General features: G+C 42.7%; 1 protein-coding gene across 4 annotated transcripts in view; it reads left to right on the forward strand.

Annotated features, from left to right (window-relative positions):
* Positions 1–18,057, forward strand: part of TNRC6B (trinucleotide repeat containing 6B) — a 261,231-nt gene that overhangs the window by 64,662 nt on the left and 178,512 nt on the right. For 2 of the 4 annotated variants that reach the window (XM_018048800.1, XM_018048799.1), the window contains exons 2-3: positions 2,004–2,077; positions 8,487–8,577. The exons of 1 other annotated variant lie outside the window; for it this stretch is intronic. In XM_018048800.1, the coding sequence (XP_017904289.1) occupies positions 8,533–8,577 (45 nt within the window). In that variant the 5' untranslated portion in view covers positions 2,004–2,077; positions 8,487–8,532. The remainder of the gene's footprint in view (positions 1–2,003; positions 2,078–8,486; positions 8,578–18,057) is intronic. One more of the 4 variants, XM_018048802.1, reaches the window with a different exon arrangement.

Here is an 18,057-nt window from a genome sequence, read left to right on the forward strand (position 1 = left end):
GAAAACAGGACTGGAGGGATTTTGAATTTTACCCTAACGACAATGGGTAGTTACTGACTAGAAATTGCCAGTGATGTACCCAAAGGTCAAATTGGCTTTCTAGGAAGGAAGATTGTTGGGATAACAGTGTGTATAATAGGAGGGTAAAGCTAATAATTAAAATGTTACTGATACTCATCATACAGGGCTTCCCAGGTGGCTTAGAGATAAGGAATCTGTCGCAATGCAGGAGATACAAGTTCAATCCCTGGGTCAGGAAGATCCTCTAGAGAAGGAAATGGCAACCCATTCCAGTATCCTTGCCTGGGAAATCTCATGGACAGAGGAGGTTGGTGGGCTACAGTCCATGATGTCGCAGGAGTTGGACACGACTTAGCGACTAAATAGCAACGATAAATATTCATCATAGTACCATTCCATCTGAGATTAATTTATCTAGACACTGAAAATAAGCTAAGGTAGAGATGACAGTTGGAGAAGGCAATAGCACCCCACTCTAGTACTCTTGCCTGGGAAATCCCATGGATGGAGGAGCCTGGTGGGCTGCAGCCCATGGGGTTGCTAAGAGTCGGACATGACTGAACGACTTCACTTTCACTTTTCACTTTCATGCATTGGAGAAGGAAATGGCAACCCACCCCGGAGTTCTTGCCTGGAGAATCCCAGGGACCGGGGAGCCTGGTGGGCTACCATCTATGGGGTCACATAGAGTCGGACACGACTGAAGCGACTTAGTAGTAGTAGTAGTAGTAGTAGAGATGACGGTAGGTAAGAGGGCAGTAAGATACCTTTGAGACTGAGTAGAACACCACCTCAAGTGCTGTGATCCAAGGTTGTTCTGAAGCTGTAATTTATAATCTGTAGCCATGGGAGGTGGAATGTGCTTTCTTGGACAGAAATGTTAACTTGACTGTGAAACTAGGTGGCCAACTTCCAAACAGTGACGGGCTTTCTGACAGCAGTGTTGATGCTAATCACAGATACATTTCTGCCACACTGTCCCCACATTGAGCAGAATATCCTTCTGGCATTTGTTTCTGCCATTGTAAAATGAAAGAACTGGCCTGGGATCTTTAACTGTCTAGTAATACATGGCTGTCATTTCGTGTGTGTGTGTGTGTGTGTATGTATATATATATCACATATATAGAGAGAAAACATTCCTTCACAAAATAACATTTTCACTGCACTTATTAGCAGCTTGCTGTCATTTGCTTTGATTCTTAAGAGGCCATTCCAGCAATTAATTAGAAATGGCTCAGGGAGGAGTGGGAGTAGGCCCAAGAAAACCAGCTAAGAGGCCTCCACAAGTAGGAAATGATGATAGCAATGAAAATGAAGAATTATGGGTAGATCTAAGATACATATTTTGAAAGCAGGAATGATAGGGTTTGCTGACTGGCTGTAAGAGGATTGGGGTGGGGTGAGAAATCCAGGGTGAATCCAAAGTTCTGACCGCAGAACCTGGGTGGAGGATGACACCCTTGACTGAGGCAGTGGAGACTGGAGAACGGAGTCTGGGGGTGGGGCAGGATGGGGGTGGGAGATGAAGAGTGCAGTTTGGGGTGCATTAGTTCTCAAGTGATGATGAGACATCCTCATGTCAAATGGAGGAAAAAAAGCAGTTTGGTATTTTTCTGGTAGAACAAATAAGGTTAAATAAATAATAAAGGTTTAATATCAGTTGAAATGTTTTTTTTGCAGAAAATATTTCAGTTCACATTTTTAATATCCACTCACCTTTATCCAGCATGTGGCTGGTGCCCTGCCCTGTGCTAAAAGTGTTTTACAAGTATCTCATCTAAACTTTCAGAGAACCCTATGAGGAAGACACTGTTGTTGTTCCTGGTGTTGAATGAGGAAGCTGAGGCTTGAGCCGTTAGGCCACTGGCCCAAGAGTCAGTAGCTGGTAGACAGAGAAGCCCGGGTTTATACATGACTGCTGCTCACCACGGCGTCTTGCTGTGAGCATGAGGCTCATTGGGATTTTCTTCTCTTTTCAGGGTTTTGGTTTTTGCACTGAATGTAGTCTAGACTCGTCCTCACGGGCTTGTGTTGCCCCAGGATACTGTCAAAGGTAAGTTTTAGAAATGGATATCCACCAGGTACGGGCAATGAAATGAGAGCGTCTTCACAGTAAAAAAAAAAGTACATTCTGATATTAATGCTTCTTTCCAGAGTTCTTACAGAAGGGAACTTAGAGTGGCCATCACCCCGGTCCTTTGTGTTTCCCCTTCACAAACCCCTGCATTTAGTTTGATGCTGATGCTTGGTGTCCCATCCTTCTGTGGAACTGGATTTGCTATTAGGTTTAGCAGTTCACTGTGTTACATGCACGCATCCTAGCTCCTCTGCCTCCGGTGCCTGACTCAGCGTCTAGCCATAGATTTGCTCACATTGCCCCTTTGCCTAAACAGCTCTTATGGCTCCCGGTCACTGCAGATGTCATCCTACAAACCCTTCCAAGACCTAATTCCAAACATTTCTGTAAGAGATGTCCGTCATCTCATACCCTTATCTGTAAGAGGCTTCTCTGGTGGCTCAGATGGTAAAGAATCTGCCTGCAGTGTTGGAGACACAGGTTGGACTGTGGGTTGGGAAGATCCTCTGGAGAAGGGCATGGCAACCCATTCTAGTGTTCTTGCCTGGAGAAGCCCGTAGACAGTCCATGGGGTTGCAAAGAGTCGGACAAGATTGAGCGACTACAGTACACTATCTGTAAGGGCTTCCCAGGTGGCAGTAGCGGTAAAGAATCCACGTGCCGATGCAGGAGACACAGTAGACACCTGAGTTCAATCCCTGGGTCGCGAAGATCCCCTGGCATAGGAAAATGGCACCCCACTCCAGTATTCTTGCCTGGAAAATTGCACGGGCAGAGGAGCCTGGCATGCTCCAGTCCATGGAGCCACAAAGAGTCAGACACGACTGAGTGACTGAGCACCGCTGGCTGTCTGTAAACCTCACCAGACTGTGTTCTGTTCCCTAGATGTGAAGTTATTTTTCACAACTTTATGCCTTGATGGATGCTTTTTCCTTTGCTTAGATTTTGGAAGAGGGGAGAAGAATGCCACTATTTACTTTCCTGCTTATATCTTTCCTCTTATCCCTTCATCCCAGGCTCTTCTGGCAGAATTTCTTTTTTATCTGTGTTCCAGGGGCACCTGTTAATACAGCAATAAAACAACATTACTTTCTATTAAGAGTTACTTATTTTTTTTCTGTCTCCTTTGCTGGTCTATAAACCCTCTGAGACTTCTTAGGAAGGAACTATTTTTGTAATGCCTGTTTGCTGCACCTGGACACCTTGTAGGGCTAATACCTTCTCCTGATCAGTTTTGTAGATGAAAATAATGAAGATTATAATGTTAAATAACTTGCTCAAGATTACACAGCTAAGAAATGACAAAGAATAATTGTTCCACTCCTTCAAAGCCAAACCTCATTCTCCTATACTAGTCCAGCACCATCTGGCACGTGGTGGGGACCCGTGAACTGCAGTTTTAAGTAAAAAAGACTTCAGTTGGTTAATTCAGTCATTCTTACAATGGAATTTATTGGATACTTATTAAGTGCAAGGTGCACAGTTTTAAGTAATCTGGGAATGCATAGTTTGAAAAACAATGTCTGGTATCAAAGCATTGATAATCTAGTAGGCGAGGCATCAGTGTAAGAAAATAAATCCAATGCAGGGTTACAGATCCACTAGTAAGTTTCTCACAAGATCCCTTGCAGACACTGGGAAAGGAGTCATCAGTTCTGCCTAGAGATGAGACAGGAATTACTTTATAAAAGCTGAATCTTGAATGAGGAGCAGGGAAGGGAAAGGCAGAGGGAGTGTTGTGAACAAAAGCGTGGAAACCAGAAACAATCTGGTGTATTTGGGAAGCTGTAAGTAGTTCACTGCAGATGGTGACTGCAGCCATGAAATTAAAAGACGCTTACTCCTTGGAAGAAAAGTGATGACCAACCTAGATAGCGTATTCAAAAGCAGAGACATTACTTTGCCAACTAAGGTCCATCTAGTCAAGGCTATGGTTTTTCCTGTGGTCATGTATGGATGTGAGAGTTGGACTGTGAAGAAGACTGAGCGCCGACGAATTGATGCTTTTGAACTGTGGTGTTGAAGAAAACTCTTGAGAGTCCCTTGGACTGCAAGGAGATCTACCCAGTCCATTCTGAAGGAGATCAACCCTGGGATTTCTTTGGAAGGAATGATGCTAAAGCTGAAACTCCAGTACTTTGGCCACCTGATGCGAAGAGTTGACTCGTTGGAAAAGACTCTGATGTTGGGAGCAATTGGGGGCAGGAGGAGAAGGGGACGACCCAGGATGAGATGGCTGGATGGCATCACAGACTCGATGGACGTGAGTCTGAGTGAACTCCGGGAGTTGGTGATGGACAGGGAGGCCTGGCCTGCTGCGATTCATGGGGTTGCAAAGAGTTGGACACGACTGAGTGACTGAACTGAACTGAACTGAAGTAGTTCACTGTTGGAGGAGGAAATGGCAACCCACTCCAGTATTCTTACCTGGGAAATCCCACGGACAGAGGAGTCTGGTGGGCCACAGCCATGGAGTCTCAAAGAGTCGGACACGACTGAGCACTGCTCACAAGTAGTTCACTGTGGCTAGATAGGAGGGACCAAAGAGGCCTCAGCCCATGACGCTGGAGAGACAGGCGAGGTCTGGAGTTTGGGGGGCTTTGAAATATGAACATGTTGGTCAACTTTTAGAGAAGACACAGCACAGAGCCTGCAGGACATTTCTCCTGTTTGCTCACTAACATCTGCGGAGGCCTGCAATGCACCAGGAAAGACTATCAGTAACCTACTTTATTCACTTGTCTTTTCTTCAAAAGGGCAGGAAAACTGACTTAGACCCTGAGGCACAAGTATGAGCCAACCCTTCAAATAAGAATGGCATCGAGGATTTCTCAAAAACTTGTTGAAAAACATTAAAGATAGTAAAAAATCAACCCCCCCCCCAAATGAAGGCAAATTAAATAAAGGACATCAACCTGACATTTAGTGAGAAACCTCTCAATTTCCCTTCTCCCTTTGAATTGTCTATATAAACTGAGCAAAAAGAGTTTAAACATAGAACTTCACTGGTTTGATGGTGCTTGTGCTTTTTGAAATTCAGCTGCCTTGTAGCTTATCCATAGCAAATAACTGTTACACTCACTAGGTATCTACAAGGCCTGTAGGAAGAATGTCTCTTCCCTAAAGCCTAATCATTGCCTCAGCTATGCCTGCTTAGGAAAAGCTGTGCCTGCATAATTCAAGGTCAGGCAGCAGCCTTCTGTACTCTGGAGCCACCCAAGCCTGCTAATGCCCTCTTCCCTTTGCTGAGGGCAGCACGGCTGGCATTTGCTTGCTAGGCCAGAGTGACCGTTGTATGCTGGGGCCACTTGCACAGCTGACATTAGGTGAGCTTTCAGTACCCCACCATCACTGCTGCTGCCAACTGTGGCTTGTTGCTTCACTGAGCCCAGCAAAGCCCCCAAGCCTTGCTCAGTCTTCTGTGCCCAGTGCCTACAACCTTGTTTCTATAGAAACAGCCACACACCTGAAGACAGAGTTGCACTAGGGTTAAAATGCAGGGTGGCCTATGCTTTATAAACTTCAAATTTGGCCTCAATAGTTAAAAGCTAGTATATAACTGTAAAAACTCATGTGGCCTAATGTAAACCTCTATAAGGTCAAAGCGCTTTGCCCCCTCACAAAAGAACCAAGGCCCAAAGTCCTGGCCCTAACAAAAGCCTCAAAAATTTGACATGTATCTTTCTCCTCAAATTTTGCTTGGTGTCTATTACTCAAGACACTGGACTCATGTACCAGATTTAAGTCTTTGAGAGACTTAATAAATAATATTTTTTCTCTTGACTGGGTTTTCTACCAATTGAGAAATATTATTTCTCAAAGAGGAGGGGATTTGGGAGACCAAAAAATCATCTTTACACTAATAAACCTGTGTTGGAGAGCGTCCCTGGTGGCCCAGTGGTTAAGAATCTGCCTTTTAATGCAAGGGACACCGATTCAGTCTCTGGAGCAGGAAGATGCCATATGCCACAGAGTAGCTAAGCCTGAGAGTCACAACTGCTGAGCCCACCCGCCCCAAAGACTGAAGCCCAAGCGCCCTAGAGCCTGTATTTTGCAGCAAAAGAAGCCACTGCGATGAGAAGCCTGTGCACCGCAGTTAGAGAGTTGCCCCCACTCTCTACAACTAGAGAAAGCCCACGCAGCAGTGAAAACCCAGCACAGCCATAAATAAATAATTTTTTTAAAAAAGCTGTATTGAAGAATGCAGCTTACATCTACAGGAGGAAACAGAGTCTTAACAGTGAAGCTCAGAATTCAACAGTCTTACCTGTCACGGGTAGCCGTGAGGGACCTGTATTGATGGGTCTGAGAGTGGAGCACGGTGTGTGCTCCTGAAGGACAGGAGGCTTCAAAAGGGAAGAGACAGGACGGGGCTGAGCTCACATAGCTTGTTTCTCCTTCTGAACTCTCCATTCATATAAGATCCTGTCCCTCCACTAGGGTGGAGTGTGTGGATGGAGAGGAGCCAAGCAGGAAACCTCAGGAGAGGGAAGCTCTTCAAATGGGAATGGCACAGAAATAATGGAGATGCCTTTCCTGGTCTGCTGTGGCTGTAATGTATCATCTATGAAATACAATCTCTGTTCCAGTAAAGTAGAATGGGAACTTAAAAGACATTTGTGAGGCAGTTTGTATACCACATCTTTCTAGTTACGTTATCGAGTTTTTCCAGGGCTGTCAATTTAGTCTTCATAAAGTAAGTCTGCTTTGGCACAACTGTCACAAATAGGTGTGAGGTACAAAACCGCCTAGAGAAAGCCTGTTTCACTTTCTATGTGTTTTACGGAGGGAATGGATGGTGTTGGTTTGTGTGGAGTGAGTGAATGGGGTGGGGGTGGTCAAGGGACTTCCAGTGTGCCGATTTTCCATCTTACATTATATATATATATATATACACATAAACACTGGTGCCCAACAGGCCTTATTAGATGAGCACAGTGGGTGTTTTGATATCCTTTCCCACCCACCAGGTGAAGAAACAGATTCCCAGAAATACCTTTTGGTCTCAGACCTTGTGAATGGTTATTGAGAAGCCTGTGCCAGAACCAGATTGGCACGTTTCCTATCTGTAAATCTGTATTTCTGAAGATATCTCTCATGCCAAAAAGGTACACTGTCAAGCATCATTTTAGCTTTCATATTTTGTAGCTTTGAGCCCTTTGAAGAATTTGAAAAAAATATTCATACCTGTATTATAATGGAGGTTTGTTTGTGTCAGTTTGAGTACTTCAGTCACTCAGTCATGTCCTACTCTTTGCAAACCCCATGGACTGCAGCATGCCAGGCTTCCCTGTCCATCACCAACTCCCAGACTTGCTCAGACTCATGTCCATTAAGTCGGTGATGCCATCCAACCATCTCATCCTCTGTTGTCACCTTTTCCTCCTGCCTTCAGTCTTTCCCAGCATCAAGGTCTTTTCCAATAAGTCAGTTCTTCACATCAGGTGGCCAAAGTATTGGAGCTTCAGCTTTAGCATCAATCCTTCCAGTGAATCTTCAGGGTTGATTTCCTTTAGAATTGACTGGTTTGATTTCTGGCAGTCCAAGGGACTGTCAAGAATCTTCTCCAACAGCACAGTTCAAAAGCATCAGTTCTTCAGCACTCAGCTTTCTTTATGGTTCGTATTCCTTAATAATTACATATTTAATGAATTAATTTGAAGGTTACATAAACTTTTAGTAGTTTCTTTTGGGTTCATTTTCATTCATAAAATTTTAATGTACTTTTATTTGACTCATTTTAATCTTAGAAGAAAAATTGCTACTTTTTATTGTCTTGCCCTGTAGTCCTGTTATCATATAAAAATAAACTGAAATTTAGTTTATTGAGATTTTCTTAAAATAGAAAGGTAGGATCAACCATTAGAGTACCTGAATTTCAGTTATAAAATACCATAAATATTGAACGTAAATTATAAACCTAAGGAACCCAGCCACTTGCAATAGCCTAACCTGATAGTTAGACTATATGCCCTGCTACAGCTAACAACTGGTCTCCTACTTTTCTCAGGTGGGCCACTTTTCCCACAGGTCAGTGTTTGTACTGTATGAATTGCTAAAGATTTTTACTCTTAACCTCTGCCACAAGTCAAATAAAAGAGGAAAGAAATCTAGAACTGTTTACTATTCCAGTGTCTTCAGCCTTTCCTAATTATGCTCCCAAAAGGTGGGAAAAACTCTCTCCCTGCCTCTCTCCCTGGGATATGTGTGTATGTATACTACACACACACACACACATATGTGCATGTGTACACACACATTACTCAAGGTCATCGCTTCACACTATTTTTAGTCTTGGTGACAGAATTTCAATGTAATCTGAGAAAGCAAATATGCACACTGAATTCCTTATGTGTGTTTTTTTTTCTCTTCTTACCTCTTTTAGGCAGTATTTGTGTGTTTCTGCAGAGTTTTGCACAGAGTCTGTTCCCATGCAGACCAATGAGGGAGAAGTATCGGAAGAAAGCAGTTCCAAGGTCAGTGAATTACTAAAAGTGCAAACAGTCTGAGCAGAAATTAAACAACAGGGACAGTGAGTGAGGAGAGTGGGTGTTGTGTTTTAGGTGAATTTAGACATCTGATTGATTTAAATTAAACCTCACCTAAGATTGAAAGGATTTTTTCCTTCTCAATATCCACTTTTGTTACATTCCGTGACAAATTTAAAACAAATTTCACTGAGCTCATAGAAAAATTTATGATTTACTTGTAGACTACTAGCACTTTATCTTTTAAGGTTTTATTATGCAAGTTGTATGTACTTATTTTAAAAATTAAAGCAAATCAAAAGTGTATAAGGTAAAAAATAAAAAAGCCTGTCTCTTATTCCTGCTACACAGAGGTATCACTGATCATTTTTAGACATTTTTAGTTATAAATTTATAAATGATATTTGGTTTGGTTTTTCAGGCTTTTTAAAGCTTAAATGAATACTTCATTGTCACCTGTGTAGAAGTAGTTATGTTTGTGTTGATACCGTCTATATCTAGCTCCATGTCCTGAGTCTCCTTGGCTTTTTCCCTTCTTGGTCATAGAGAACCCTCAGTATCACCTTCACGTCCCTTTTTCTCCTGTCAAAATCATTTCTAATCCTTGCTGGGAGCTCCAAGGGTATCCCACACTGTGTCTTGAACAGTTCCCCGCACCTGTACAGCTGTCTGCCCTGAACCCTCCTGAGGGATGTCCTTTGCTGTTGCCGCTGCTGCTTATACTCTCTTGGGAAGGTTTATTCTTCCTCCATGTCCATGGGGTCAGACACCACTGAGCAACTGAACAGCAGCTTTCACTAGAGCAAAAGTGGAGAGGGGTCAAATGTCACCAGGAAACTCCAAAACATCATGCTAATTGGAAGAAGCCTGGCACAAAAGGTCACATATGATTCCATTTATATATAATATGTAGAATAGATAATTACATAGAACACAGGCTGGTGGTTGCCAGAGATTGGTTGGGGGAAGCAGAATGACTACTTAATGGGTACATGGGCTGGGCTATAGAGAAGCACAGTTTACGCCCCGAACCCCAGAGCTCCTTGTGAAAGATGCTCTTCAGCTTCTTTCTGAATCTCCCCTCATTACAGTCCATGTGTTAGGCAGAAGGACAGGTGTCATCCTCTCCCCTTGTTTTCCCCCCCATATCACCAGATCCCTTCCTTCTTTCTGCCAAAGCAGAATCCAATAGACTTTTATCAGACTCATCTAGATCCCGGCATCCCTGGTAGCTCAGATGGAAAAGAATCTGCCTGTAATGCAGGAGACATTGGGAAGATCCCCTGGAGAAGGGATGGCAACCCACTCCAGTATTCTTGCCTGGAGAAGCCCATGGACAGAGGAGCCTGGTGGGCTACGGTCCATGGGGTTGCAAAGAGTCAGACACGCCTGAGCACATTCATCTAGTTCCTAACATGTTCACTGTTATCTGGATCCTAAACCTGGTTTAAGGAGAGTCAGAATAAGTGAGATATGCACACATTCTAGGAATGTCCCCCAAACACTTACACACCAAGACGTGTACACCGAGGTCACCAAAAATATACAGACCCCAGGATTTCTACAGTACACACAGACCCTTCCCTAAGACCCTAATTAATCAGTTTATAATAAACCACAGTGTTAAGGAAGACTGGATTCTTGGATCCTCTGACTAGTACATTCTCTTCCTGGAAAGCTACGTTGAAATTTGAAGATTGCTTGGCAAGCATGTAACTAGATTGACATAGAATGCTTAGTTGTACCAGAGACTCAGTCTCCACCTTCTTCCTAGGGGAGGAAGGAGGACTGCATTTCTTGATTTTTCAATTATTGAATATTTTATCAGTTCAGAATCAATTAGGCTAAAGAGTAAAAGGTATTTTTTTGCTGGGGGGGAACTTCCCTAGTGGCCCAGTGGCTAAGACTCCACACTCCCAATGCAGGGGGCTGGGGTTCAGTCCCTGGTTAGGGAACTAGATCCCACATGCTGCAGCTAAGACTTTGCATGCCACAGCTAAAGACCCTGTGTCACAACTAAACTTGGCACAGCCAAATAAATAACAGTATTTTTAAAAAAAGAACATTCTTTTTACGCTTGCAATAAGTAAATGCTGCTTCTGTTTTTAAAATTAAATTATAACTTTGTTTTCACCAGTCTTCATTTATATTACGTTTTATGACTTTTTTCTTATGCTTCTCTTTGTTTAAAATCTTATAATATTTGTAATAATTTGATGTTAATGCAGGAATTTATCATAGTACATGGTAACATAATTTGTGGTTTTCTGTTAATAGAAATAAGTTAGGAAAGGTAAATGGTGTTGAGAAACAGTGGGGACTTTTCTGTAAAACAAAGACTTTGAATTAAATAATTAAAAAAATTCTTGAGCATATGTTATTAGCAGATACAATAAAGGAAAAAGACATAGTTCTTACTCTCAAGGTGGTACATTTTAGTGGGAGAAGCAAACATAAATAAAGATAATGCTTCTGAGTTATGATCAGTACTATGAAGAAAATAAAATAATGCAATACAGGCTGACTGGAAGGACAAGCTTAGGTTAGTCAAGCAAGCCCTCTCTGAACATGTGGCATTTCAGCTGAACAGTGAAGACGGAGGGAGCCAACTGTGGAAAGAGCTAGAAGAACAGTATACCAGACAGAAGAAACAACTTCAGAAGCCCTTGGCTTCTTCCAAGAACTGTCAGAAGTCCCGTGCCACTGAGCGGTGATAGGAAGTTACAGAGGGAGGCCGAGACCTTGCAAGAACTTGACAGCCTTGGCATAGAATGTGGTTTCTGTCTCATGTGGGAAGAATTTCTGTCAACTGGGAAGTCATTGAAGGCTGTTAAATTAGGGAGTAATGTGATGTGATTCCATTAAAAAGTATATTTATTATTTATTTGGCTGTACCAGGTCTTAGTTGGAATATGTAGGACCTATAATTTCTGCATGTAAACTCTTGGTTGCAGCATGAGGGCTCTAGTTCCCTGACCAGGGATCGAACCCAGGCCCTCTGCATTGAACGTGCTGTCTTGGCCACTGGACCACCAGGAAAGTCCCTATGATTTCATTTTTAAAAAATCACTCTTGCTTCTATGTAAAGAATGGATTGGACTGAAGCAGGGGTGGGAGCAAGAAGACCAGTGAGAAAGAAGACAGTCCTAGTCAGTCACTTGGGTGAGAGAGAAAGTGGATTACCATACTGCACTGAAGTAGAGGAAGACAGACTGGAAGTATACTGGAGGTGAAGCTGACGTGACTTGAGGATGAACTGGAATACTTTTGCTTCCTAGAAACCAAGAGGTACATTTCAAGCAAAAAGGTAGAATGAGTACTGTCAGATGCTGCTGAGAAGCCAAGGAGGTTGGTAATTGAGAAAATGTATCTGGATTTATTTTTTGAAGAATTAATTAAAGAAAAGGTACACAAAATTTTCTGGAGAGGTGGAGGTGTTCTGTGTCCTAGAGGAGTATGGATCACACAGGTGTATATCCAATTGTCAAAAGTATACTTCTAGAATTTGCAATTAAAATAAAAAGTACAACTTTTCAGGTACACTTTACCTGTGAAAACTATAAAATAATAGTAATTGAATAGGGATGGAGAATGGATGGAAGTATGGATGAAACAAGAATGACAGAATGTTCACAGCTATTGAAGCTTGGTGATGAATACATAAGGATTCATTTGTATTCACTTTGTATGTGCTTGACACTTTCCATAATAATGCTTTTAAAAGAAATTTATTAGTGGTCTTCAAGAGGAAGAGGATGAGAAACCAATTTTATGGGTTAAAAGGAAATGAAATGATAAAAACATAAAGAGTGGTGGCTATAGTCTACTATCCAGTTGTGAAATCTAGAAGTAAATGCAGAGAGCAGAGCACCGAGTAGTGTGTGTGCTGTGTGCTCAGTCACGGCCAACTCTTTATGACCCCATGGACTGCAGTCCACCAGTCTCCACGGCCCGTGGGATTCTCCAAGCAAGACTACTGGAGTGGATTGCCATTTCCTGCTCCAGGGGAGCTTTCCGACTCAGGGATCAAACCTGAGTCTCCTGCATCTCCTGTATTTGCAGGCAGATTATTTACCATTGAACCACCTAGTTGCCTGACCAGGAGGAGGTATTAGTTCAAGTGAAAGATGTTTTTAAGATTAAAAAAATTGTATTTATTTATTTGGCTGTGTCGGTCTTAGTTGCAGCCCACAGGATCCTCGTTGCAGCATGCAGGATCTTTTACTGTGGTGCACGGATTCTCTAGCTGTGGCACATGGACTCCAGAGTCCCTGGGCATAGTTGCTCCACAGCCTGTGGGATCTTAGTTGCCTGACCAGGGATAGAACCGCATCTCCTTCATTGTAAGACAAATTCTTAACCACTGTACCACCAGGCCAGGAAAGTCCTTTAAAAGATTTTTTTAAATGGAGGAGGCCCAGGCATGTTTGAGTAAAGAGTGAAGAAATGACTGAAGGAAGGCCGAATGTGTTTAGGGAATAGGTTCACCAGGCTTGTGAGTTTGAAGGAGCCTGAGGATCAGTGAGGCTGGCCCCTGCTGCTGTGGCTGTACCTGAGCTCAGGCCGGAACCCTGCTCTTCTAACGTCTGGTGGTGACTGATATTTGGAGGAGGAAAGAAAGAGTGCGGTCCGGCTTAGTGTTCCCTCTGAAATAGAAGTCATTGTTAAACTGAAGAGTTTAGCGTGCATGATTGAAATGACAAGTTTAGATTTCCTTTTAAGGAGGACAGTTTTGGAATGGCATTGGTAAAGAAGGTGCTAAGAATAGCTAATAAGTGAATAAAAGGGTCAGTGCAGTTTTTAAAAATACCCATGTATGTATTGTACCGACAGAAATCAGGTATGCCTTATGATTGGACAGGATTGACAAAGGACATCTTCTTGGAGAATATTGATGTTCCTTTTAAAGAAATATTCCCTGAAATCGTACAGTATCTTCTAGAGGCTTTTTTTTGAGAGATGTTTAAATTCAGAGATGGGATTATATATTCTTGAGAGTTAGGCGTGTACACTTCAGTCTGTTGAGTTTAGAAGACTCTGCATCTCTGCTAGAAAGATAAAAACCAGAGGATGGCTGTTGGGACTTCATTGGTGGTCCAGTGGCTGTGCTCTCAATGCATGGGGCTCAGCTTCGATCCCTAGTCAAGGAACTAGATCTTACATTCCACAACTGAGTTTCCATGCTGCAACTTAAAGATCTTGCACACCACAACTAAAGATGGCACATGCCGCAATGAAGATCAAAGACCCCACGTGCCACAACTAAGACCCGGCACAGCCAAACAAATGAGTAAATACTAAAATTCATTGATGTCTCCACTGTCTACACTTGGTTCAGTTCAGTTGCTCAGTCGTGTCTGACTCTTTGCGACCCCATGAATCGCAGCATGCCAGGCCTCCCTGTCCATCACTCAAACTCATGTCCATCGAGTCAGTGATGCCATCCAGCCATCTCATCTTCTCTCGTCCCCTTCTCCTCCTGCCCCCAGTCCCTCCCAGCATCAGAGTCTTTTCCAATAAGTCAACTCTTCACATGAGGTGGCCAAAGTACTGGAGTTTCAGCTTTAGCATCATTCCTTCCAAAGAAATCCCAGGACCGATCTCCTTTAGAATGGACTGGTTGGATCCCCTTGCAGTCCAAGGGACTCTCAAGAGTCTTCTCCAACACCACAGTTCAAATGCATCCATTCTTTGGCGCTCAGCTCTTTTTACACTCCAACTCTCACATCCATACATGACCACTGGAAAAACCATAGCCCTGACTAGACGGACCTTTGTTAGCAAAGTAATGTCTCTGCTTTTGAATATGCTATCTAGGTTGGTCATAACTTTCCTTCCAAGGAGTAAGTATCTTTTAATTTCATCGCTGCAGTCACCATCTGCAGTGATTTGGGAGCCCCCCAAAATAAAGTCTGACTCTGTTTCCACTGTTTCCCCATCTATTTCCCATAGAGTGGTGGGACCAGATGTCATGATCTTAGTTTTCTGAATGTTGAGCTTTAAGCCAACTTTTTCACTCTCCTCTTTCACTTTCATCAAGACGCTTTTTAGTTCCTCTTCACTTTCTGCCATAAGGGTGGTGTCATCTGCATATCTGAGGTTATTGATATTTCTCCCAGCAATCTTGATTCCAGCTTGTGCTTCCTCCAGCCCAGCATTTCTCATGATATACTCTGCATAGAAGTTAAATAAGCAGGGTGACAATATACAGCCTTGACGTGCTCGTTTTCCTATTTGGAACCAGTCTGTTGTTCCATGTCCAGTTCTAACTGTTGCTTCCTGACCTGCACATAGGTTCCTCAAGAGGCAGGTCACTTGGTCTGGTATTCCCATCTCTTGAAGAATTTCCCCCAGTTTATTGTGATCCACACAGTCAAAGGCTTTGGCATAGTCAAGAAAGCAGAAATACATGTTTTTCTGGAACTCTCTTGCTTTTTCCATGATCCAGAAGATGTTGGCAATATGATCTCTGGTTCCTCTGCCTTTTCTAAAACCAGGTTGAAGATTTGGAAGTTCACAGTTCGCGTATTGCTGAAGCCTGGCTTGGAGAATTTTGAGCATTACTTTGGTAGCTTGTGAGATGAGTGCAATTGTGTGATAGTTTGAGCATTTTTTGGCATTGCCTTTCTTTGGGACTGGAATGAAAACTGACCTTTTCCAGTCCTGTGGCCACTGCTGAGTTTTCCAAATTTGCTGGCATATTGAGTGCAGCACTTTCACAGCATCATCTGTCAGGATTTGAAACAGCTCCACTGGAATTCCGTCACCTCCACTAGCTTTGTTCGTAGTGATGCTTTCTAAGGCCCACTTGACTTCACATTCCAGGATGTCTGGCTCTAGATGAGTGATCACACCATCATGATTATCTGGGTCGTGAAGATCTTTTTTGTACAGATCTTCTGTGTATTCTTGCCACCTCTTCTTAATATCTTCTGCTTCTGTAGGTCCATACCATTTCTGTCCTTTATCGAGCCCATCTTTGCATGAAATGTTCCCTTGGTATCTCTAATTTTCCTGAAGAGATCTCTAGTCTTTCCCATTCTGTTGTTTTCCTCTGTTTCTTTGCATTGATCACTGAGGAAGGCTTTGTTATGTGTCCTTGCTATTCTTTGGAACTCTGCATTCAGATGCTTATATCTTTCCTTTTCTCCTTTGCTTTTTGCTTCTCTTCTTTTCACAGCTATTTATAAGGCCTCCCAGACAACCATTTTGCTTTTTTGCATTTTTTTTCCACGGGGATGGTCTTGATCCCTGTCTCCTATACAATATCACGAACCTCATTCCATAGTTCATCAGGCACTCTATCTATCAGATCTAGGCCCTTAAATCTATTTCTCACTTCCACTTTATAATCATAAGGGATTTCATTTAGGTCATACCTGTATGGTCTATTGGTTTTCCCTACTTTCTTCAATTTAAGTCTGAATTTGGCAATAAGGAGCTCATGATCTGAGCCACAGTCAGCTCCCAGTGTTATTTTTGCTGACTGTATAGAGCTTCTCCATCTTTGGCTGCAAAGAATATAATCAATCTGATTTCGGTGTTGACCATCTGGTGATATCCATGTGTAGAGTCTTCTCTTGTGTTGTTGGAAGAGGGTGTTTGCTATGACCAGTGTGTTCTCTTGGCAAAATAATATTAGCCTTTGCCCTGCTTTAGGACTTCCCTTGTGGCTCAGACGGTAAAGCGTCTGCCTACAATGCAGAAGACCTGGGTTCGATCCCTGGGTCAGGAAGGTCCTCTGGAGAAAGAAATGGCAATCCACTCCAATACTCTTGCCTGGAAAATCCCATGGATGGAGGAGCGTGGTAGGCTACAGTCCATGGGGTCGCAAAGAGTTGGACACAACTGAATGACTTCACTTGCCCTGCTTCATTCTGTATTCCAAGGCCAAATTTGCCTGTTACTCTAGGTGTTTCTTGACTTCCTACTTTTGCATTCCAGTCCCCTATAATGAAAAGGACCTCTTTTTAGGTGTTAGTTCTACACTTAAGGTTTTGTATATTTTTCTGTTAGTAAATGATGTTCAATAAGGACAAAAAACAGTTTGGGAATTTCTGTCCTCTTTGGCTGGCTAAGCTCATTTTGAATATTGATTCTGTTATGCAGAATATCAGCTGTCCTTCTCAGCTTTCTATTTCAGGAAATACATATATTTCCTTCTTAAACCACTTACAGTACCTGGAATGGAGTGGGTGGTTGGAAAAGTGTATCATTTATAAAGTGGATGGAATTTAGCAATTGATGTGAGAGAAAAGGAAAAGGAGAAACCAAGAGTAATATCAAGGTTTCAAGCAAAATGACTGGGAGGATGGGGATGCCCTTGCCTCATAGGAAACATAATAAGGAAAACAGTTTTGGGAGGGAATGAGATTAATTCTGTATCAAACATACAGAGTTTGAGAGGCCGGCAAACTGTCAGTCAGGTGAAAATGCAGGACTGGAGGCAGGATATGTGGGGACTGGAAATACAGGATTGGGAATCACTCAAATTTAATAGTTGAGGGACTTTACTGGTGGTACAGTGGATAGGAATCCACCTGCCAATCAAGGGACACAGGTTTGATCCGTAGTTGAGGAAGATTCCACATATTGTGGTGCAGCTAAGTCCGTGTGCCACAACTGCTGTGCCAGAGCGCTGCAACTCCTGAAGCCTGTGTGCTTGAGGGCCCAAGAGCCATGGTGCTGAGCTCGTGTACTGCAGCTGCTGAACCCTTACGCCTAGAGCCCACGCTCCACAGCAAGAGGAGCCATCTCAGTAAGCCCACACACTGCAACCAGAGAAAGCCCATGCGCAGCAACAGAGACCCAGTACAATCGAAAATAAACTTGATTAATTTTTAACAATTTACTAGTTGCAACTGTTAGATTAGATGAAATTGCTGTGAAGAATGTGAAGAGAGAGGTCCAAGGACAGAATCGGGAGAAATAAATGTTTAGAGAGTAGAAGAAGGAAAAGCAGAGATGAGCAGATTAGAGAGTCAGCAAGTTTATGATGAATAAGACATTGGTTTATGATGGTTTATGATGAATAAGACATTCAAAGTCTGCCTCAAGGAGTTTGCATTCTTGGAGACAACAAAACACATAAATAGGTAATCCCTTCAGATAGTGATGTGCATTATGCTAGAGACTGGCTGAGTGTGGAAGCTCTTTCAGTTGGGTGGTCAGGATTCATCCATCACTTCAAAGACATGGCACTTGAGCTGATGCCTAAATGATGTGGAGGAAGCTTTCATGTAACAGTACAAGAGAAGAGCTTTGTAAGTCAAGAAGAAATTCAGAGGCGAGATGGGCAAGATATGGAGTATCAGAAATAGGATTTACCCTCCCAGTAGAAATAATAACTTTACAAATACACAAATGTGTTTGAAACAACAGTTTTTCAAGGCACTGGACATCAGATAGTGAAGGACAGTGATCAGTGAGAACTGGAAAACAAGATGAGTCCTCTGACTACCCCTGTGT

The sequence above is a fragment of the Capra hircus genome, chromosome 5 (assembly GCF_001704415.2).
Source record: "Capra hircus breed San Clemente chromosome 5, ASM170441v1, whole genome shotgun sequence".
Classification (NCBI taxonomy): domain Eukaryota; kingdom Metazoa; phylum Chordata; class Mammalia; order Artiodactyla; family Bovidae; genus Capra; species Capra hircus.